The 24,005-nt window shown below is 41.3% G+C and overlaps 1 protein-coding gene across 4 annotated transcripts in view; it reads right to left on the bottom strand.

Annotated features, from left to right (window-relative positions):
* Positions 1-671: 671 nt before the first annotated feature.
* Positions 672-24,005, bottom strand: part of STX17 (syntaxin 17) — an 86,657-nt gene continuing 63,323 nt past the window's right edge. For all 4 annotated transcript variants that reach the window (XM_039526297.1, XM_039526298.1, XM_039526300.1 and 1 more), the window contains exons 4-8: positions 21,368-21,599; positions 9,630-9,748; positions 9,499-9,549; positions 3,965-4,051; positions 672-3,238 (exon numbers count right to left, since the gene is read on the bottom strand). In XM_039526297.1, the coding sequence (XP_039382231.1) occupies positions 2,999-3,238; positions 3,965-4,051; positions 9,499-9,549; positions 9,630-9,748; positions 21,368-21,599 (729 nt within the window). In that variant the 3' untranslated portion in view covers positions 672-2,998. The remainder of the gene's footprint in view (positions 3,239-3,964; positions 4,052-9,498; positions 9,550-9,629; positions 9,749-21,367; positions 21,600-24,005) is intronic.

Raw genomic sequence — 24,005 nt, 5'->3', positions numbered from 1 at the left:
TTTTAAATATTAATACACAGACTATTGTTTTGCATTACTAAAATAATTACTTGAAAACAGTAGTAATCCATTAGCTTCTGTAAAGGAAATACACAATGCCACTCTAAATAAAAATAATACCCCTCTTCAGAAAACGAAGGCAAAAACGCTTATTTAGTCTGCGGGGGAAGTGCCTGGCTTGTATTCCAGATATTTCTTAGTGTCCATGGAAAATTAAATGTTTGTTTGGCTACTGCAAGGGAGCCCACTTTTTTCCTTCTACGCAAATAAACTCTTCCCCTCCCCCCCGTCAATGTTTATAATCCAATAGTGTTGCAGGTTTAACAGTATTCTAAGTTCTGCGTGCATACAAAATGTAATGAAAATACTTTGTTTACTGCATTTTGCTGCTTCTAAAAATATGAATAATTTTGGCCATAAAGTGAGAACCTATTAAACTGAGTTTGTATGCAACAGTACAATGAATAGTGTGGTGCAAAAAGACTACAGTTCTATAGCTACAGGCTGTTACGGTGCTACCACACCTTCATCAAATTTTCATCCCACGTAAAATAGTATGTAGTAGTTCCGTAGTGTACGGAAGGAAAGTATGTGTGTCCCATGACAGTCCTACAACAAACAATGGCTTTTAGTTAATTTAGGAAAAGTTTAAAGGTAAAGACTATTAGATAAGGAAGGAAACAGCCTAGTGTAACAGTTATTACAAGTCTACCAGCAGTGTTTAGAGGCACAGTTCATGCATTTAAAGAAAGTATTTGTGTCATGAGCAAATGAGCTAGATGACTCAGGAGGTCCTTTGCCCTCTGTCTGCCCTCTATAGATGTAGGCACTTTAGCTTCTACTATGCAGTTTTGTCAATTTATATTTTAGTGATTACTTGTGAAAACCATTCTTGTGTACACAGGCTCAGGGAAGCAAAGTCTTACTTAAGAGACATCTGAACAGCTGCACATTTGGGTTCACATTTTTATTTTACATGTAATTAATAAATTATGTAATTAAGAAAGAAATACCCTATACAGGAAACTTGTGCTCAAACGAACAGTTGCTTACAATATTTAGGCACCAAAACCCATAATCCCACCATTAGAAGACAATTATTTCCACAGACTGTGCCAAATCCTGGGTTGCAGCGGAGCTCCATTTTTTTTTTTTTGTTAAATGTGATGCAGTGGCAATTCCCTGCTGGGCTATGGAAAACCGAACAACATTGTGTAATAAAACTCCACTTAAGTAACCATTTTTTTAGAGGTTTATTTTGTACAGTCAAACAGGTCTCAGGAAGATGAGACCACTTGAGATCTTAAAGAAGCAATGGCATAGCCTGTGTTTTCCCACAAGACTCTAACAGCAGTGCTGGAATGGGGGTGGCAAACACAGATTGCCACTATTGACTATCCAGGGCTGGGTGAAATTAAAAACTTGTTAAAAGCCATATATTTAAAGATGGGAGGTGCAGAGAGGTCCAAGTGAAAATCAAGCAAACAGGATAAATGAATAGCAGATCTCCAGAGGAAGACAGTATCACAGGCTAGGAAAAGAGCTAACTACCCATACTGGCAGCTTGTGAGCAAGAACACTATGAAGAACACCAGCAAACCTTGAGTCCTGGAGGAATGCTATACTGAGCTAAAAGTCTACTAAGAGTAAAGAATTCAGCCTGGCAGAAGTTATCCAGTGGAAACTGAAGAAAGAACTAAACAGCTGTGTGGCTGGAGAGAGCAAGAAGCATACCTGACCAGGCCATACATAAGCATTAGGTGAACCCACCACATCTGAACTACATCAACATTACTGAAACTGTGATAAGATCACTTAATGATGTCACCACTTGACAAGTTACTGGTGAGTTCATCAAGATTGCCAACTTCACAGTCCTTTGTCTTCCAGATGTGATGGTTGTAGGTCACAAAGTGACATTAAATCCCCACTACAGCCTCGCTGAATAGGTGGAATGGGAATAAAGGACTGATGAGTTGACATTGCTATAAACAGCAGCCAATGTTTTTGTTGAATGATCTTCTGTCCTGTCCCACCACTGTTTTGATGGAGGCAGGCTGTGAACAAGACATGGAGGAAAAAGGGAGAAGAGCACCTGAGCAAGGTGCTTCTTAAACAGGAGGGGGGATTAACCCCACAAAGCAGCTTTCAATGCCAGGCTGGGAAGAGAACAGTCAAGGAATGCTACCTCTCCTAGCACAAACAATCCCCCGGAGTGTTGTTTTGTTTTTGGCTGTTTGAAGAGGGAGAGAAGGGCCTGGATTGGGGGGAGGCGGGGGAAGAAGTTGGATTTGGAAGACATGGATAAAAAAGAAAGAAAAAAAAAGACTTTTCTTTAAAAAGAGCAGAGTGAATGTAGTGCTCTGGAAAGGGAGGGCAGCAGCACCACGACTCTGGTTGAGTTCGATAATGCAAGCAGGAGCTGGGTTTACTTAAGCTTTCACCACAGCTGAAACAATGCGATTTAACCTTAACCCTCAGGCCCCATTGCCAGTCTGTGCATCTGTTTAGCTGAGCAAAGACAGCCACACCAGACTGTATGAGGGCTTGGGCATACAAACAAATGAAGAGTAAAACCAGGTCATTTTTAACTTTTGAACCAAAATGTGACGTTTAAAAGACAGAGAGGAGTACTAATAGTGTACTAATCTTTGAAATCACTTAATAAAAGTGCTCCAGACCTTAGGACCCCTCAGTTTTTCTAGTAAGAATGCTTCAAAGCCTTTCATTATTTGTTCTGGATTCTCAACTAAACCCACTCCAGTATCATCACACAAAATAAGGGGTGAATTTGGCACACAACCCATTATTCATTAGGGCTGCATATTTCTTGATGATGAAAATATATTCCTTACGGCTTTCAAAATTACAGGACTGACAGTACTTATCTCACCTTCCACTTCACCCCTCGACAGACTTATGTTCAAAGTGAAGATTGCATATTTGTTGTCATCACTGGAACTATTATTTCCAGTCCTAGTCATAGTGAAATCTTACTTCAGCTGGATTTTTTGTCACTTTGGCTAGGGAGGTCTGGACAGCTGGAAGAGAGCTCTTCAATCATTTTCTGTTTTCTTCTCTGTATCAATTTTCCACCTGTGAAGCCCAATACCCCACCACCAAGTGCAGCTGCAATTCCTGCCACTTTGAAGCCTGCGAGGAGACCAATAGGACCCCCCACCACTCCACCGATGAGTGCACCTGCCACAGGCAAAGCTGCCAGCTTATATTTTGCAGCCTGTAAAAAAAAAAAAGTCTGTTTAGAACACACACCTGTGGTGATGTGCATTTTCCCCTCATTACTCTTGGCAATACACCCCTAATTCTCGGTTCATAAATAAACCTTACAAATTACATTTTTTTTAAAATACACTATTCCACAGTAAGGGAGAATGTGCCCTAACTGCTTCAAACTTGAGCTATCCCATATGTGTAGTAGGAAAACAGATCATTTTAATTGCTATTGGTTGATAATATTTGCAATATAATATTCCACTGTCTGGCCTACATAATTAAAACAAATGTAAGAACTGTAATCTGCCCAGAAACTTTCCAGTAACGTGCTGATGCTATATTTGTGGGTTGTTAACAACTATTAGTGATATAAATGTGGTTTAGTATCACAGCAGCATGTGTCCCAGGTATCCTTTCATTTCACACTCATTTGACTCTTATGAGCCAATCATTTAACACTCTGCTGCCTGGTTTTGCAGGTATTCCATTGAAAGAAGCAGCAGAACAGCCTTATAATGAGGCTTTAGGCCAGAGCAATTCTTTTCTGGCAGACTGGATGTAATAGAACATTACAAGAGATTGATTTTTTTCACTACCTATGTGTCATTTCTTCCTTATTTCCTTAATTGCTGGTTCCCTCAGCATTAAAGACGGCAGATCAATTGGGTTAATACAGAAGATTGCTGGGAGGCAGAGTACCATTGATTCACCAGCGGGAATAGAGCCCTACCTTCCCCAAGTTTTTGGTTCCCTCTTCAACATTCACAGCAGCACTGTTGACATGGTCTTCAATCCTGTCAATCTTCTCCTGCTGAGACTAGATGCAAAGGAATTATGAGTGAGGTTACCTGCTGGGAAGCAGCAGTAAGCCAATACACACTATTTTAATGCCTGTAATCAGGGCCCCACAGCAGCTTTCATCTGCTACACACTGTAGCCATGCAGCCTTAATGGTAGTTCATTAATAGCATCTGATAAACCAAGCTAAAAGTACAAAACCACTTACAAAAAGGAATTTAACTATTAGGTAATAAAATGGAGTGCTATTATACAGAGTATTGATACGGTTAAAGAAAGAGCAAACTAAAATGTATTCTTATTTAATCTACTGTTATATGAATGGATGAATTTGCATCTCAGGGAAAAATCCAATAAATCCAAACAAGCATTTATGCTTCATGCCGAGTTTCATACTCAAAACAATTCCTTTTCTAATAAAAGAGGGTACAAGGCATTTCATTGATGGATTAAAGAAATCCCAAAAGCCATGTTTTACCTATGAAACTATATTACGTTAACATAACTCTACAGATCTATTCTCACGACTTTGCTGAAAACACTGAAATTGCACACCCATCCTATGCTTTATGTTTGTTTAACTTATGCAAAAATGCTCCACTTTCCCCAGTCAGTCACACTCTGACTGTGAGCCCCCTTGAGCTTTCGGTGAGCAGCCTCCCTCAGCTGCTGTTTGGAAATGAGATACTTCTTCCCCTCATTTGTAAACCGCAGCAGGACCCCAGCCTCATTCCGTCACAAAGCACAACGGGCTGTCCAGCATACAGTTTTAAATGTTCTGAATTTAAGATCTCTGTTCAGAACAAGCTTTGTTTTACTCTTTCTAGTGCGATAGCTGAGCACAGTTCTGTCAGACGTGGGGTAATGAATGTCTGTGGCAAACACCCATGCCTTTCCAGCCTCCGTAGCACTAGACACCACAGAAATTCATTTTTCTTAATTACGGTTTAACAAAACAGCAGGTACAGGAATAGGTAGATTCTTACAACATATGACATAATTCACGTAATAAGCCATGTGTATAATGGGAATTGATGGTCTTGTGATTAAGTGGGAATCAGGCGCCGAGTTTATAGTCCAAGCTCTGTCACAGGCTTCGAGACCCTGGGAAACTTCTGTGACTCGGTATGTCTACACTACAAAATTAGGTCAATTTAATAGAAGTCGATTTTTCAGAAATCAATTTGATACAGTCGATTGTGTGGGTCCCCACTAAGCGCATTAAGTCGCTGGTGTGCGTCCACAGTACCGAGGCTAGCATCGAATTTCAGAGCATTGCACTGTGGTAGCTATCCCAAAGTTCCCGCAGTCTCCGCTGCCCATTGGAATTCTGGGTTGATCTCCCAATGCCTGATGGGGCAAAAACATTGTCTCAGGTGGTTCTGGGTACATGTCGTCAGGCCCTCCCCTTCCTCCTTCCATGAAAGCAACGGCAAAAAATCATTTCTCGCCTTTTTTCCTGGGTTACCTGTGCAGATGACATACCACAGCAAACATGGCGCCCGCTCAGCTCACTGTCACCACATGTCTCCTGGGTGCTGCTGGCAGACGCAGTACTGCAGTACTACACAGCAGCATCCCCTTGCCTTGCCTTGCGGATGGCAGACAGTGGAATACACCTGCTAACCGTTGTCGTTGTCCCATGGGTGCTCCTGGCCGACCTCGATTAGATTGGTCAGAGGCGCCCGGGCAGACATGGGTGCTCCTGGCCGACCTCAGTGAGGTCGGTTGGGGGCACCTGGACAAAAATGGAAATGACTCCAGGTCATTCTCTTCTTTAAGTTTTGTCTAATGGCGATTCAGTCCTGCCTGGAATATCATGCCAGCTTCTGCCTCAGGCTGTTCTCCCAGTCAGCAGCGCTGTGTGGTTGCACCTACCCTAGCCTACCCCTTGCTCCCATGGTTCATGAAGCCTGGGCAGTAGTAAGGAGCAGTTCAACTATAAGCTGAGCAAGTGCAGAATGGTGATAGAATGTGCCTTTGGATGTTTAAAAGTTCACTGGCACAGTTTACTGACTTGATTAGACCTCAGCAAAACCAATATTTGCATCATTATTACTGCTTGCTGTGTGCTCCACACTATCTGTGAGAGTAAGGGGGAGACATTTATGGCGGGTGGGAGGTTGAGGCAAATCGCCTGGCTGCTGATTATGCGCAGCCAGACACCAGGGCGGTTAGAAGAGCACAGCAGGGTGCACTGTGCATCAGAGAAGCTTTGAAAACCAGTTTCATGACTGGCCAGGCTACCGTGTGAAAGTTCTGTTTGTTTCTCCTCAATGAAAACCCATCCCCTTGGTTCACTACTTCCCTGTAAGCCAACCGCCCTCCCCTCCCACCTTTGATCTCCGCTTGCAGAGGCAATAAAATCGTTGTTGTTTCAAATTCATGCATTCTTTATTAATTCATCACACAAATGGGGGGATAACTGCCAAGGTAGGCCAGGAGGGGTGGGGGAGGAGGGAAGTACAGGGGTGGGGTAGTTGTAGGGGCACCCCCTAGAATGGCATGCAGCTCATCATAGAAGCAGTATGTCTGGGGCTCTGACCCAGAGTGGCCATTTGCCTCTCCGGTTCTTTGGTAGGCTTGCCTGAGCTCCTTAAATTTCACGCAGCACTGCTGCAGGTCCCTGTTACAACTTTCACGCCCTTGGAGATTTTTTCAAATATTCAGCATTTCATCTTTTGGAATGGAGTTCAGAGAGCACGGATTTGTCTCCCCATACAGCGATCAGATGCCTCCCATTCGGTCCATGCTGGAGCTCTTTTGCAATTCTGGGACTCCATGGTCACCTGTGCTGATGAGCTCTGCCTGGTCACCTGTGCTGATCAGCTTGCCACGCTGGCCAAACAGGAAATGAAATTCAAAAGTTCGCGGGGCTTTTCCTGTCTACCTAGCCAGTGCATCTGAGTTGCTGTCCAGAGCGGTCACAATGGAGCACTCTGGGATAGCTCCCGGAGGCCAATACCGTCGAATTGCGTCCACACTACCCCAAATTCGACCCAGCAGGGTCAATTTCAGTGCTAATCCCCTCATAGTGGAGGAGTACAGAAATTGATTTTAAGAGCCCTTTACGTTGACAAAAATGGCTTTGTCGTGTGGACGGGTGCAGGGTTAAATCGATCTAATGCTGCGCAATTCGACCTAAATTTGTAGTGTAGACCAAGGCTGTTTCCCTGTTTTAAGGAATAGAGATAATACTTTCTCTTCTCTCAAGGGTATTGTGAGTCTTCAGACATCATAAAGTGCTTTGAGATCCTTGGATGGAACACATAATAAAACAGCAAGGTACTGTCAATATGTATTTCACTCCACAGCAGTATCTCAGCCACATTCAAGGTTCATATTTCTCTGCCACTTTTAACAGAAGAGCAACAACAGTCCTGAGAAGATGGTGTTCTGTCTCCACCTCCTCCTGCTCTCTCGCCATCTCCCACCTTGTTTCTCTTACTTTGACTGCTTTCCCAGAAAATATCACAGCATCACATATGCACAGTTATGGCTCAAGTCCTGGTTTAGAAATAATGAAGTTACAGATTAAGTGTCTGAAAATCCTATAGGTATCAATCCTCCAAAGGTGCTGAGCCCGCTAACCTCCACTGAAGTCACTGTATGGAGGTCAGCCCATTTTGTGCATGAGCAGTGCATAATTTTCCACTTAAAAAAAAAACCCTGTGTATTGAGATGTGCACCCAATAACGATAGTTTTAATCACTGATAACTGACTAGGATGCCATGTTTGGAGGGCACCCAAACAGTGTTTCCACTCGTGTTTTTACACATACAGCCAGATGGAAAGAGATGCTGACCATTAACTGACTTAACCTATACTTAACCTAAATTGTTATAAGACACTCAAACCAATTTAAGCATCCTCATAAGGGAGTTGAACCAATTTAACCAAGCAATTTCTAAAAAACATGTAAATTAAATCAGTACAATTTCTGTGTATATACAATCTATTATGAGGCAGGTGGGAGATAGAATAGATGGCACATTTGTGCACATACAGAGTTTCTTTCTTCTCTTCTATGAGATGTTGTGGTGGAATGTGGGTGAAACTTCAGATCCTTTCCTGAAGTCCTGACTAAGTAAGCAAAAACACAAATCTTGTTCAGTGGAGTCTCTCTTGTCCTTCTCACCACAACCTGAAATGCTGAGAATGTGTGGAAACCCAGTAGGAAAACTGTTGTACCTCCTGCTCTAATGTTCACGCTCTCTAATGGTTAGTATGATGCAAAGGGAACCTAACAAAGGAATTTGGATTGAAAACTATCCCCATCAGCAGCTTCTGTGTTGGCAAAAATTAAAGACTATGGAGCAGCTAGCAATAGTTTCTTTGAAGTAAGAGGACTCAAGATATAAAGAAAAATTGCCTAGACAGGATCAGAATCAACAGGGCTCAATGGTCAAGATCCATGCAGCATGGAAGCTGTTGATACACAGAGAGAATAGCATTAGTGTCTGTTATTCCTCAGCAAGCTTCACAGACCTCCTCATGGTGAGGCAATTAAGCATGTTAAGCCAGTGCTATTGAATGCTCCTAATTGCTGCAACATGGTGCTTGGAAACCAAGGGTAAAGAGGGGGCCTACCTTAAAACTCACTCAAGAATGTAATGTAAATCTTTATCCTGAAAACCTCATGAGGGCTTTCAATACAGTAATGCAGTGTAACATGACAACATTCTTAAATGGTCACTGTCAAGATAGACAGCGGATAGTAAAGCAAATTCCTTACCCCTGTTATTAATAGCTTAGATGATTAAAGGTCATTTAGCTCCAATAAATTAGCACATGTTCCTGTTCCTCACTTAACAAAATGGAAGTTTTATCTATTGACCTCAGGGGCCTGATCCTCACACTACTGATTTTTCTTCTTCTTCAAAGGTTATTCTTAAACTAGATTTCCAAAAAAGGGGGAATCTGACTTTAGTGGGGGTTTAGATGTAAAAGGAATGCAGAACCAAGCCCAAGAGTTTGGGTCTAGCTTTTGTACTGTTATCTCCCCCATGCACCTATATTTTAGTGAAATGCATGAGGATGTGTGCGCGTATGTGTACATATTATTTAAGACTGGTGGAAAGTGCCAGATTGACGGACTTGGAAACATGAGTTCTCTACAGTATTTATCCATACATGAGATACAGCACAGAGATCAAGAGTGCAAACTTCCCTCACAGCCTTGAAATCTTGATTAGGAAGGACCATTCTATGACTCCATTCAGTCACTGTCATTTTCCAGAAGCTACTAACAGGGGCAAAATGTGATACAACTTCTGTGCCCTAATAAGTGGGCTGAGACAATTTCATATTAGGCTGCTGAACAGCCATTAAATAGTAGCAACTTAGTCTGACTTCAAATCAGTGACAAAAGTCTCCACTATCTCTTTACCAATTATTTGAGCCACCCAGTCCCCCAGCCTTTGTCTTTATCAATTCTTTATCTAGAGTTTTAGATTAATACTTACATTGACTAGTAAAGAGAAGTCAGTCACCAGCTGGCTGAGTTGAATTAAGTCCTACAAATAAAAAATGATTTCTTATGTATTTGCTTAAAGAAAATGAACTTAAATGGTAATATAAGGGAGCTCAAATGTACCTCTTCTAAAGTTTCCCATGATTCAGCAGCATTTTCATCCTGAGGAATTTCAGGGAGTGGGGAGTACATCTGGATAAAACTCTGAGAAGTGTCCACAGCTCCAGTGTTATACAAAGGCTCTGAGTGAAAACATGGTATTTATAAACGCATGTATTCAATTAGAAAACAGGCTGCAAAAAAGTATTTGTCTTCTCATATCTTAATATTACTTGAGGATAACATGACAATTGACCCAGTTCAAGCCAGACAATAGCCCTAAAAAGTTTATACAAGCAAAGTTCTATTCTGAACACCACAGATCTTATTTAAAAAATGTTCTTCTCCCAAAAAATATTAAAAATATAAGAAATATTAAAAATAGTTCTTAGAACAGACACACTCTCCAGATTTGTTCTGAAAACAACTATCAAATTATACTGCTTAATTCAGGTTTAATTAATTTTGTATAGATTATGTATTTTAAAAATTAGCAAAAAAAAGCCTAGGATAAGCACTTTTAATTTATCTGTGATAGATATAAACAAATCATGCATGAAATGAGAGCGATGGTGCACACAGTTATGGTTAAGTGCACCATTTCTAGTCCATCTTTCCCACTCTGAGCCAACAGGAGCTAGGAAAGGATGGCTGCTGCAGAAGAAGAGCAATAAAACCCTGCTAATGCTAATAAGAGAGTAATAGAGTGTTGCTCAATTCTAAACCCTAAGACCAGGTAGATAACAGCACCATGATAACAACAATGGGCTTTTAAAAGGTTGGAAGTATGGAAGAGGGTTCCTCAAATACAGATATTGCACCCCTCCCTCCCCCCCGTCCTCTCCATATACACACACACACATACAAAGGAACACATATGTGTGGCAGAAGGAGACATGGGATGGTATTGCAAGGAACAGCTAGAAAGGTCACTTTATAAAGTAAAGTAATCGACCAGAACCCTGTGTATTTCTCTTATGTCAACAGTACTTTGTAAGTGATACAACGGAGGCTGAACACAATATGCTTCCAAAACCTTAATAACAAATTCAGGTTTTATTCAAAGCAATGATAATAGTGAACTCTAGTTCTTTTATTCCCCTAATGTTAAGTTTTTTACCCTTCTCTCAATAATTCCATATTAAGTCTTTTATATAACGTAACTGTGGAAATAAAACTAAATTAATACTTAGTTTTAGAAGGAGGCATGGCCTAGTGATCTGAGCACAAGGCAGGGAGCTAGGAAGCAGTCTGGGATCCAACACTGGATACCTTTCCCTTTGTCGCCATGGGAAAGTCACTTAGGGCTCAATTTTTCAAAGATGCTGATCACTAAGTTCTCATTGGCTTTACCTGGAGTTGTGAATAACCAGCTCTTCTGAAAAAAATCAAGCCATTTAACCTTTTGGTCACAGTTTCCCTAATCATACAACTTGTGTGGCACGTCTGAAGTAGCGCACTGTACAGCAGAAGAATTTCTGTGCTGTAATAAAAATCTCCAACAAATACACATCAAACAATAAATAGGGGCTCCCGAGATCTGTAAGATGACTAGCTCTGCCGTATTATCTGCTTCAGACACCTCTGCAATAATATCAAGTCATATTGGAAGGGATGAAGTGTCAATTTTAAACTCTAAATTTTCTTGCTTTTGAAGGATTAAAGAGAAGTATCAGAGATTATATGAAGTTGGAGGCAGTTTATTTACATTCTGATTAACATGCATATTGCTCTGGAAGCCTTAAAGCACTCTCTCTTCCTTCCACACATTAAAGAACAGTTAGATAGAGCAGCCTTATTGATTACATGCCTTTCCCATAGCTCCTCGGGCATGGACTGCCATTTACTGTATTTTGCAGAGCACCTAGGACAATGAAGTTCTGACTTGGCTGAGAACACTAGGTACTACAGTAATATAAAAGTCTTAAATCATAATACAAAACCACACAAGGGTGGATAAAAACGGGGGAGGGGGAGAGGGAATGTTTGTAAAAAAAATTAAAAAATCAGATCTTTTATTTTAATTAGATTTTTGCTGATTATCTTTTTTATTTACATGATTTTAAACAATAAACCTATTTGAAATTTAATTTTAAATTATGACAACCGACATGTACTATAACCATTAGAATAATTTAAATTTAAATAAAAGCCTGTTGTATCAATGAGCCTTCCTCAGATTTTAATGAGTTAAAGGGTGCTGCTTTTTTAATTATCTACAGAATCAGGAGGAAACCATCTAACTTTTGAGGTTAGATTTTAATTAGATTTTTGCTGATTATCTTTTTTATTTACATGATTTTAAACAATAAACCTATTTGAAATTTAATTTTAAATTATGACAACCGACATGTACTATAACCATTAGAATAATTTAAATTTAAATAAAAGCCTGTTGTATCAATCAGCCTTCCTCAGATTTTAATGAGTTAAAGGGTGCTGCTTTTTTAATTATCTACAGAATCAGGAGGAAACCATCTAACTTTTGAGGTCAACTCAAGGTTCATAAGGCATGTGCTGCATTAAGAATCTATATTATTTTCACTCTTTACAATGGAGCATGTTATTTACTTTTTTCCAAACGTGTAAGAAGTTCCAGTTTCTGTCGTGCAGAAAAGCTTTTGTCTCAGTCATTTTTTGTTTCAATTTAAGTAGCAGGTGCACAAAGAAAATTATCTTCCTTTGGACTAGTTCATTCAAAACTGAGAAACGAATAGTGAGTTGAAAAAGCAGGAAGGCTTGTTTTCCTCTGCCATTCTATGAATAAAAACCAGGTGGGAGATGAAGGACATGGGCCAGATTTTCAAAGGTATTTAGGTACCAAAAGATGCAGCTAGGTCTAGTCAGATTTTCAAAACTACCTAGGCAGGTTAGGCACCTGACTCCTATTGCTTTCAAGGCCCACTGATTTCAATGGTAGTTAGGGGCCTAATGGGATTTTTGAAAGTGTGTGAATAGATTAGGTGCCTATCTGTTCTTTAGACACCCAAATGCATTTGAAAATCTGGCCTATGGTGACCAGAAACAATCTGTCAGTTCATCAACTACAGTTCAAACTTCCTTTGATAAATCAGATCCTTTTAAATGCAAAACATGTTTTAATACACTTTCTTTTTTTCTTATGTATCCAATACTTTTAAGGTGGTTTTATTTAACTCAAAAAAACAATTTTAAAATGTACATTCTAACTGAATTCCAATTTCCATCCAAATGCAGCTTGACAGGAATCCCAAATAAAAATTTATTACCCGGTATATAAGAAACATGTCTCTCAACATTTTCTAACATTAAAAAAAAGTCAAAATTAAGAAGCTGAATAGATGTATGGCAAACTATAGAATTGCTTTAATGTGTACAGATATGGTGTGTCCTGCTGGTGAGCAAAACATTACCAAATTTTGTGTAAAGGCTGTATTTGCTTACAAATCAGAATGTTTAAATGGTTATCAACCAATGAGAATAAACCCTTCATTAGGAAAATAACTAAAACGTACACATCCAAAACAATCAATTATTTAAATTAAAGTTTGCTGCTTGGTGATTTAAATTATTCCATCTTGAAGGCAACCATCACTGAAATAAGAGTTGTCAAGGCTGAATCCCCACTCTGTCACTCTGAATCCAGGAAGTGGGGGCCCGCAAGGATGTTAAAAATTAATACTGGCCACTCGAGGCTTGTATTAAACTCCCAAGGTAACAGCTTTTCTCTGACCTTGGCTTGGTAAACGCTGCCACCACCCAAATGCAAAAAAGCCTCTTTGAACCCAGGAAGGAGCACTTGGGAATTCCTCCGTGTGGGGTGTCCTAAAGCCCTTTCACCACCCACCACCCCCCTAGGGGAAGAGCTGACAAAGAAAAACAAAGGAAATTAGCTGTGGCTCCAGCTAATCAAACAACATGCACAAACCTCTTAGGACACCAAAAATATAATCCTGTTTTTTAAAAAAGGTAAATTTTATTAAAAACAAAAAGGAAAAAAATATATCTGGAACTTAGGCTTTTTGTTAGATCTTAAAACAACAACAAAAATTAAACACCCAAAATAGCTTTCTTGGGGATTCAGCTTAAAGGTTAAAAGCATCAGAGGTTAGCACAGAGATCCACAAGCCAAAATAAGAAATAAACCTGATAGCATCTAAGTAAACATTCCCTAATTTTACTTACATATCTGAGGCTCCAGATAAGTAGATTCGAGGTATGAACTGATAATCTATAATCATACCTGGCTTAAAGCTGGTTACAGCATTACTGCTCCGTGTCCCTGCAGGCCAGAGAACAACAGACAAAGGGAAAGTTTCTTTCCCAATTTAAAAAAGTTCTACCTTCTCATTGGCTCTTTTGGCCAGGTGCCCACTCCTTTTCTTTTACCTGTGGGCTTGTTAACCCTTTACAGGTAAAGCAAGCACAGAACAGACCAAGGGGGATTTTACAGCTAACTGGCAGGCTGGGTGTCCATCAAAGGGAGCTACTCCCCCCGTCCCCGTCCCCCCGCCTTCATGTGTCACAAGAGTCTTTCAAAAACAGCTTTTACGAATTGCACAAATATACATATCCCATCGTATACACGGTACTGGGGGGAAAAGGTGGTTCAAAATAGTGCAAATCTTGGGCCTAACAACCTTGAATGTTTAAATGTTTGCCCAGTAGCAAACAGTGTGGTTATTCCCTGTGATTCAGACCTTAATGTTATTTAAATGTACTTTGATTGCTTATACTAGGCTTGATCTCAGGCAGAGCTCTGTGAAGCTTAAAAACTTGTTTCTTCTACCAACAGAAGTCGGTGCCATAAGAGATATTACCTCACCCACCTTACCTCTGTCTCATGCTTGGCAGAATTAATTTTTTTTTAATATAATTTCAACAGATAATATCAATGGTTATTGTTAAGCCTTCCTTTCTATTTTTATCAATCTAAATGTTCACAGTTACAGGAAATTATGGGGGTGGGGGAACAGACAATTATTTAATGACAGTAGTTGTTGAGATTCAAAAAGTTAAAGCTTTATAATTGTTACATAAGAAGGGCCATACTGGGTCATACCAAGGTCCATCCAGACCAGTATCCTGTCTTCTGACAGTGACCAATGCCAGGTTGTTTCAGAGGGAATGAACAGAACAGGTAATCATCAAGTGATCCATCCCCCTGTCACCCATAACCAGCTTCTGGTAAACAGAGGCTAGGGACACCATCCCTGTCCATCCTGGCTAATAGCCATTGATGGACCTATCCTCCATGAACTTATCTAGTTCTTTTTTCAACCCTGTTATAGTCTTGGCCTTCACAACATCCTCTGGCAAAGAGTTCCACAGGTTGACTGTGCGATGTGTGAAGAAATACTTCCTTTTGTTTGTTTTAAATCTACTGCCTATTAATTGCATTGAGTGACCCCTAGTTCTTGTCTTATGAGAAGGAGTAAATAACGCTTCCTTTTCACTTTCTCCACATCAGTCAAGATTTTATAGACCTCTATCATATCCCCCCTTAGTCGTCTCTGTTAAGGTAATAATTGGTAATATACCAATCTCCTAGAACTGGAAGGGACCTTGAAAGGTCATCAAGTCCAGCCCCCTGCCTTCACTAGCAAGACCAATTTTTTTTTTTGCCCCAGATCCCTAAGTGGCCCCCTCAAGGATTGAACTCACAACCCTGGGTTTAGTAGGCCAATGCTCAAACCACTGAGCTATCCCTCCCCCCTACATTAAATTAAAACAAATTAAAACACAATTTGTCAACATCACATTAAAATATGCAATGTAAATATCCTTAAACATTTCTCAAACAACTTTACCTATCTGTAAATTCTGAATATCCATGGAAATATTTTTCCATCGGTTTGAATGTACGATGAAATTGACACTTACCAATATTTCTCCAAAAAATCTAATCCTTCCAATAATCACCACCCCGTGCAGAGTGTCAGATGTACTACACGTACATACAAACACATTTGGTAAAAAAATATTCCTTTCAAGGAACAGCAGTATTAAATATCTGTTTGGGGAAAATGAGGAAAGTACCCCAGCTTTAAATAAAAGCACATATAACACATTAATGCCTCAGCAATACACAAAAATAGAAAAAACACAACTTCCCAATCATCTGTGACTTAGTTCACATTGGTGCAACAGACCAAAGTTGTCTGCTTTCTGCCACGGAAATACAGTAACTCCTTACTGAACGTTGTAGTTATGTTCCTGAAAAATGCGACTTTAAGTGAAACCATGTTAAGCAAATCCAATTTCCCCATAAGAATTAATGTAAATGGGGGGGGTTAGGTTCCAGGGAAATTTTTTTTTTGCCAGACAAAAGGCATTATATACATTTTAAACAAGCAATTTAATACTTCAATCATCATTGCTGAGCTCCGGCTGCTCCTCTTGCTGAACTTTCTGAACATTTCCTGCAGGGCCGTGCCCCTCTCTGCTGTGTGCATGCAGGAGCAGAGAGATGCAGCTGGCATTAAAGTGAATGGCAAAGCTCCTGTGCATTTCACAGACTTTCATGGGAGCAGGGCCAGGTTCTGTGCATCTCTACACTGCTTCTCCCCCTTGCTACAGCAAAGCAGTCGCTGGAACGCTATTCCTGTAACTTGCTTTGGGTGGACTGCCGCCTCCTGTGTTCTTACCTCCCTCCAGCGAAGGGGGGCAGCAGATAAAACATTATTTATTCTGTAGCAAGACAGCAAGGCAGGGCCTCTGCTGTGCACCACCCGCAGCTGCTTTGCAGGCAGTGGGTGGCCTCGCAAGCACTTGGTGTAGAGCCCTATTCCCAAGCAGGGCCGTTGGGCCATAAAGCAACAGTGAATCGCTGGGGGGTAAGCAACCCCCAGCATCAGGCACAGTCCAACAAAAAATATTAAATGACCAAATTCATCCCTGATGTCGCTCTCTTTGGAATTGTACCAGAAATTAATTTAGCCCTATAAAGACTGATCTTTTGCTAATCTGTTTACCATCAAAGAATGTCCTCAAAGAAATTATCATGTGCCCCTTTGCTGTGGTACTTCCTGCAGCTCTGCAAGTGCGGGAGGATTGTTTGTCCTGCATTTGCAGCATCAATGACAACAGTGCAGACCTGCGTGGGCTCCTGATAGAGATGATGGATAGCGACAAGTGCTGTGTGAGTTTGTGGGATTTTAAAAAGGCACAAAAATTATGGGTTAGTCATAACCATCTCATGGCATTATGAGATAGTGAAAGTTGCATGATGGGAACTTGACCTTTTGCTCCCAGCCCCCCGGCAGGAGTCGTGTGCACCCAACACCACATTGTGAAAATTCCCCAAAAGGCATTGCACTGGAGGGTGGCACACTGGGATACATACCCCTGGTGAACTGTACTTAGCATCAATGCAAGCAGCTAAGTATACTAACTGCAGTGGCTTTACACTGACATCAACTTTGGTCGACCAAAGTTTGTAATCTATACATGGCCTTAGCCAGCATTACATATTTTATACTTGTTAAATAAAACCGTTTATCAGTCATTCAAGAATAAAGACGATTCCTAAGCAGAACTGTGGGCAGAGGAAAAACCCCTTAAGTAAAATGGCCTGCCCCCATTTGCCTCCTCCATGCTGACCTATTCTGCACCAGATTAGGATGTCCCACCACTGCGTTTAAGTGACAAAAAGAGCCTTTAATGATTTCTCCACATTAAAGAGTATTTCACACCTCATAAGAAGGCTCTGTTATTACCTAACAGCTCTGTGTTCTTGGGGAACCAGGGCACAGTATCCAGCCTGTTTGACTCATGAAAGACCCCCCCCCCCCACGCCCACCTCTGAACCAAACCTGCATCAGAAGACAAAAAGCAATGAAAAGGCAGTGTGAGACACACCTAAACCCCTGGGATAAGGATGACAGAATTAAGGAAACTCCCCCAGTCTCATTTGATTGGAAGATGGGACAAGGAGGCATCTCCATTAGCATACAGCATGGAGAACAGAGATTCCAAGGCAAGAACCGCATGGAACTCTGGGACCAGAAAAGCAGGGAAGCATTGCATGATGGGGGATCTCTGCTCCAGATGTTAATGAACCCATGCCTGCACACACCCAGCTCAGCAGTTATCAGACCCATTCTAGTAATAAATCCTTTATTGGTATCCAAAATAGTGAAGCTCCCTAATTGCACTGTGAGCCCCCTCCAAGGAACACTGCCCAAAGCCAGGAATGATCAGCTGCCATTGTCTAGCCTGAACAAAACAACTTTGGTATTCTCCCTTGTTTACACATAAACAAATCTAGTGTTCTCCCTTGAACCATTGTTGTTTCTCTACAAAAACCCCTATCCATGCTCAAGTAAGTGTTCTGATGCCTGGATCCAAAATCTGCATCAGTTTATCTTCTCCTGACTGATCATGCTGGGGGCTCTGCCAGACTCCAGCACTCCAGACCCTCAGCTACCACTACCACCTGGGACCCCCAATCGATTCAAACTTCATGGAGTGGTGAGAACCCAGCTCTCTCTCGGTATAGCCTTCTGACCCTGCCTTGTGTGATCAGTTATAGTTTTCTAAACCTGACTTTTATAATCAAGTTTAAGCTAGATTTATTTTATAATTGTTTTGTTTGTTTGTCTCCCCTATGGTTATTACCTGGCAATAAATAACTTTCATGAGTAAGCTGGTTGCTTCTCTCTCTCTCTCTCTCCCCTCACCCACTCGTGGGTGTTTTTTTGGTTTCCTCATTCACTCTGCAGCAACACTCCTCGTATCTAAGCTAAAAGATCCCTGCAGCTCCCAAAAATGATGTGGGGTTTGCTCATCAAGTGGGTTACTGCCAGAACAATTGTAACGTGAAAGCGGGGCTAGAGACGTGCTGAACCTGGGACATATGAGGATGACAGCTTGGAGACGCTGCTCAACCCAGCCTACTGATTCCAGGGACATATAAGGGGTCAGCTTGGGAGCGCTGATTAACCCGGTCCTCTCAGACGCACTCTGTTAATATATGTGTGTGTGTGTGTGTGTTCGTCTGCTTCTGGGGCTGGAAGAACCGAGCCCTGGGGAACCTAGGTCCTGCAGGATAGCTTCACTGGGAGAGAACTTGCAGCATGGAGAAGTAGAGCTCGGTATAAGAACACAAGTGACACAAGCAGTACACTGATAGAAATACAGATTCTCCCCCTCCCCCACAGAAGAGTAACCCTAATAAATGAGCATACCCCAAAGTAACGGGCAAAGCCAGTGACACTGTTGTGTTATTCTAATTTTCTGATAACTTAAATGGCCAAAGTTGGGTTTTTTTCAATATTTCCCTTCCCACTTCAAAAAAAAAAAAAAAAAAAAGGGAGAGGAGGAGGAGGAAACACCTGCGAGCTGAAACTGAATGAGAAATTTACATTCAGAAGTTAGTATTTTAGGAAATTCTAACCCAATTGTGATAGGGCTTAGAATAGAAGTGCTTCCTCAACATCAACTACAACATCTCATCAGAACTGCAGTAACAAAAAAACACTTCTGCATACTTTACAAAGTACCTTCACACTTCATTACACTCAAGATAAAAATCTAGTTCTCTGGAAAATTCAATATGCTGGTTAAAAAGAATTTTAGTAATTTTAAAGTGGAGTCTCGCCTTTTGTTAACATTTGCTTAAAATGGAATTAAATTCAACTCCTATTGGACTTGAGATGGGGGGATGGTGGAAAGGGAAAGGGCTGTATCATTTCTTTGACATGCCTCCTAAATGGGCTATTTGAATTTGTAAACTCTTCATTTCTCTGCCAGATTGGAAGCAACATGCAAAAAAGAAGTGGGGTGTAAGGAAGTTTCTTTGATTGAGTAAGATCAGCAGCTAAGATCTGCTTTCAGATCTGCAGCCTTGAATCACAAAAGAACTGGCAATATGATATTACAGCTGCCCCATGAATTCAAAAAGCTGCTTTCATATTCATGCAAACTTTTTTTTAAAATCCTATATAATTATACTCAGTTGTCTGTGTGCTTATATGTTTCATTTTAGGTGAGGTGAACTACTCCATTCCTGAGCTGACTTGTGAGTGTATGTCATTCCCATAATATTTTCCTATGGTTATGCTTGCCATCCCAAAATTTCTAATTGGTTTCTTGGTTTTTAACCAATGACCCAAAATGACTCATTTTTTAAAAAACAGGAAGGTCATTCAGATCAAGATACTAATCCTGTTTTTTTAAAAAGAGATATTTTACAGTTTAGCATATATTTTTGTCTTCTTTTCTTAGTTGTGAAAAGACTTTCCCTCTTACTAATGACATTGCACACAATTCTCTGTGCAATTCTCTATCGAAGGAACTTCTATGACAACAAGGAGACATGAAGATTAGCACTTTATGAATACAACAGCCAGATTACATGGAATTTCCTGAAAGGAAAGATTTTCTGTGAGGCCACTAACTGAAAATATGTTTTTTAAATAAAAAATGTGAGACTTGCGAAGTATTTTAACCAATATTAAGCTTCAAACTTTTCTGTATGAGGATGTGTTGGTTTAACTCTAATGGTCAGTCCTTCTCAACTGCAATTCAGATGTTAGCAGCTAACTGCAGATTTGGCTTCAAGTGTAAGGGCAGGTGGGACAGAATGAGGGTGAAAAGAGACAAGAAGGTGCTCATAGGGGAAGGAAGGAAGGAAGAGTGAGAGGTGAAAGTATCAGAGGGGTAGCCGTGTTAGTCTGGATCTGTAAACGCAGCAAAGAATCCGGTGGCACCTTATAGACTAACAGACATTTTGCAGCATGAGCTTTCGTGGGTGAATACCCACTTCGTCGGATGCAAGAGAGGTGAAAGATACAGTTTTCATGAAAGCAGAGGTATCAGAGAAGAGCAGTAGCAACCAGGGCCATCCTTGGATGATCTATAAGGTAGTATAATGTGTTTTCAAAACCTCATATAATGGTCCGGTACTTTTACTGCTTTACTGCCAATCATGAAGATATACACCTCTACCCCGATATAACGCGACCCGATATAACATGGGTTCGCATATTGCGCAGTAAGCCAGGGGCTCCGGCAGCAGGGCTTGGGCGGCTGCTACGGGGAGCCCCAGGCCCTTTAAATCACCGCTGGAGCCCTGCCGCTGCTACTCCAGAGCTGTGGCAGCAGGGCTCGGCCGGCGATTTAAAGGGCCCAGGCTCCCCACAGTGGCTGGAGCCCGGGGCTCTTTAAATCACCGCTGGAGCCCTGCCACTGCTACCCCGCTATAATAGGGTTTCACCTATAACGTGGTAGGGATTTTTAGCTCCCGAGGACCGCATTATATCGGGGTAGAGGTGTATTTCTGTGTAAACTGACATTTTATACTCCACTTGCTCCTCCTGATTGAGGCTTTCGGTGATGATATAAGAATTGTTTTCATCATTTCACAGATAATGAATTAAGTAAAAATGTACTAAGTGATTACCATTACAGAGCAATGGAAAAAGAAAATGTAACTACAATAACCCCAAGATTGCTTGTACTGCACAATTTAGTGCTCTCATTACTTAACTACATTTATTAGCCTATCAATTTTTTCCTCTTCCTTGGATAGCTGATTGAAGCATTTATTAACTACATAAACTGTGCAGTAAAATAATCTGTATTCTACATATAGTGAGAAAACTGTGGTATCTGAAAATTATATTAAAATTCACCTCGTCATATAAGAATAATATTTTACCAAACTGAAGTCTCGTCTATTTATTTCCACAATATCTGGTCAGAAAACACTGGAAATATACTATCATAAAACAAATATAAAAATACCACAATACAGTACATAGAAAAATGAATTCTACTACCTCCTCCTACCGTCGCAGATCTGATTAGAGGAGACTTCAAAGAGGTGTCCTCCTGTTCATTAAACTGTCTTTTAAGTTCTTCTGCAGATTCCGAATGGAGTTGTAGAAATTCTTTTATGGCAAATGACGCTTCCTCTTTAACTGGATTTATCATTCTTTGGAGAATTTGTTTATCTTCCAGTCGGACCCGCAAACACAGTTTCTCCATCTCTCGGATATTGGCTCGCAGTTGCTGCAATAGTTTTAAAAGATTATTTGTAACTTTATGGCATGCTGCTACTCCTCTTTTTAGGGGGTGATGCAAATTAACTACAGTTATTTTAATTTTTAAATAATCAAAAAAATTACATTTCAATATTTTGTATAAGTTGAGAAAAATTAAAATTCCAAAAAGGTCTTGTTCTCAGACAACCAAATGCTTTAATTTTATTCTAGTTAAAATGAAAATATTCTAAACAAAAATCTGTTGCACCAAGGAGATAATGGGCATATTTTGCACAAGTAGTAAGAACTCACCTACAGTGAGAAAAATGTTCTTTCCCCACTGTTTTGTTCTTTCCTGGTTTATCTCTGCACAGTCTATTCCCACAGTATTTCATTTCCTATACCTGTGACAACTGGTACTTATAAGTTCTTTCCCTGGAACCAGTACAACCCACACAATCCACCAGATACCCAGCAGCTCAGTGCAGTCGCTAATTCTGTACCCTCTCACGCATTCTAATAAACTGGCTGTACACTGGGGAATAGCCACTGACATTTGGTACCTAAGTTGCCAACTACAGCCCTGATTACAGATGTCATATATAAGGTCTTGTCTTCACTATGAATGTGCCCCAATTACAGCCATCAATATAGCTTCACAAATGTAACTCTTAACACAGACAGGCAAAGCATGGTTCCTCCTCAGTATATTTAATCACCTGACCCACTGTGCCCATAGGGGCTGCAGCGTTCCAGTTCTTGCTGCCATATCAGTAATAGCAGAGAAATGTACTGATTACCAAAGGGAAAAATGATCTCAAAGTTTCCCATGTTCATCAACCAGACTGATCTAAACATCTCAAAAGCTAACCAGACCTGTAAGAGCAAACTTCAGTTCAGCCACAGCTAAACCACCACTCTCATCACAATGGGAGTTGCCCACAAGACTCTCCATTAAGATGTTGTCAACACTATGAATATGTTTCAGAACCCAACTCTAGTGGATGTAACAAACTTGACTGTTTGATACCTGATATATTTAGCATATTTTGCAAAGCAGTCACTGTACTCTACATTTACACAGGAACTCACAGGTAATGGAGAGCTGCTTTAGTTTACATAGACTCATTATGACGATCCTACACAGATAAAAGGGCCAAAAATCAGTGTAGTATAATTACATAATTACAACCCTTTCAGCCTCAGACATGACCCCACTGCAGCTTAGACCCAGCTCTGCTTTCCAAACCAACACATCTCTACCCTGCACAAGATTTGGACGGAGAAGGAATCATCTCACGGCTGTACTAGATACTGCTGGATAGCATTTTACAGACACTTGGCATAGGTGTCAGTGTCTACAGAGGGCACAAGTCTGTGAGAATGTGTCAGACTATTAGAATGTCAAGAGTTCTATAACACTACATATCAGAGCCTGATATGGGACTAACACAGGGGTGGGCAAACTATGGCCTGCAGACCGGATCCATTTTAAGCCGGCCCACAAGTCGCGCCGTGCAGCTCGGCCCCGCTCTCACGCTCCAGCCAGGGTGCTGGGTCGGAGGCCACACCACGCGTCTCCCAGAAGCCATGGCATGGCCCCGCTCCGGCTCCTACGCGCTCCAATGGGAGCTGCAGGGGCAGTGCCTGTGGATGGGGCAGCATGCTGAGCTGCCTTGCCGTGCCTCCACATAGGAACCAGAGCAGGGACACGACATTGCTTCCGGGGGAGGTAAACACCACTCGGAACCTGCACCTCCTGAGCCTCTCCCCCTGCCCCAACCCCCTGCCCCAGCCCTGATCCCCATCCTGCTCTCCAAACCCCTCGATCCCAACCCAGAGCACCCTCCTGCACCCCAAACCTCATCCCCAGCCCCATTCAGAGCCCTCACTCCCAGCCAGAACCTGCACCCCTGCCCGCACCCCTGCCCCAGCCCTGATCCCCCTCTCGCCCTCGGTCCCAGCCCAGAGCACCTTCCTACACCCCAAATGCCTCATCCCCAGCCCCACCCCAGAGCCCACACCCCCAACCAGAGCCCTCACCCCGACCCCAATTTTGTGAGCATTCCTGGCCCGCCATACAATTTCTATTCCCCAATGTGGCCCTTGGGCCAAAAAGTTTGCCCATCCCCAGTCTAACGCATTAAAGATTTACTTGAACTCTACAAGCTCTGAATAACCATGTGACTATGCACAGTTATTTCTTGTTAAGGACATTAATGTATTATAATTAAAGGTTGCAGGTTTACCACAAGATCACAGAAATCACAGAACCTATGATTTTATTGATTTTGCCCCTAGAGTGCCATGGACCACTGCTTGATGCTCCCTTGGAGAGGAAGGGGGGAGAATGTTCATCAAAGCATATTTGAATTCTAAGCTGTTGCACTGTGCCGTCTTGCTTTCTTTGTGCGAGCTTTCTTCTGTTGTGAGT

This window comes from Mauremys reevesii, linkage group 2 (genome assembly GCF_016161935.1).
Source record: "Mauremys reevesii isolate NIE-2019 linkage group 2, ASM1616193v1, whole genome shotgun sequence".
Classification (NCBI taxonomy): Eukaryota; Metazoa; Chordata; order Testudines; family Geoemydidae; genus Mauremys; species Mauremys reevesii.
This window is presented reverse-complemented; position numbering and strand designations above follow the sequence as displayed.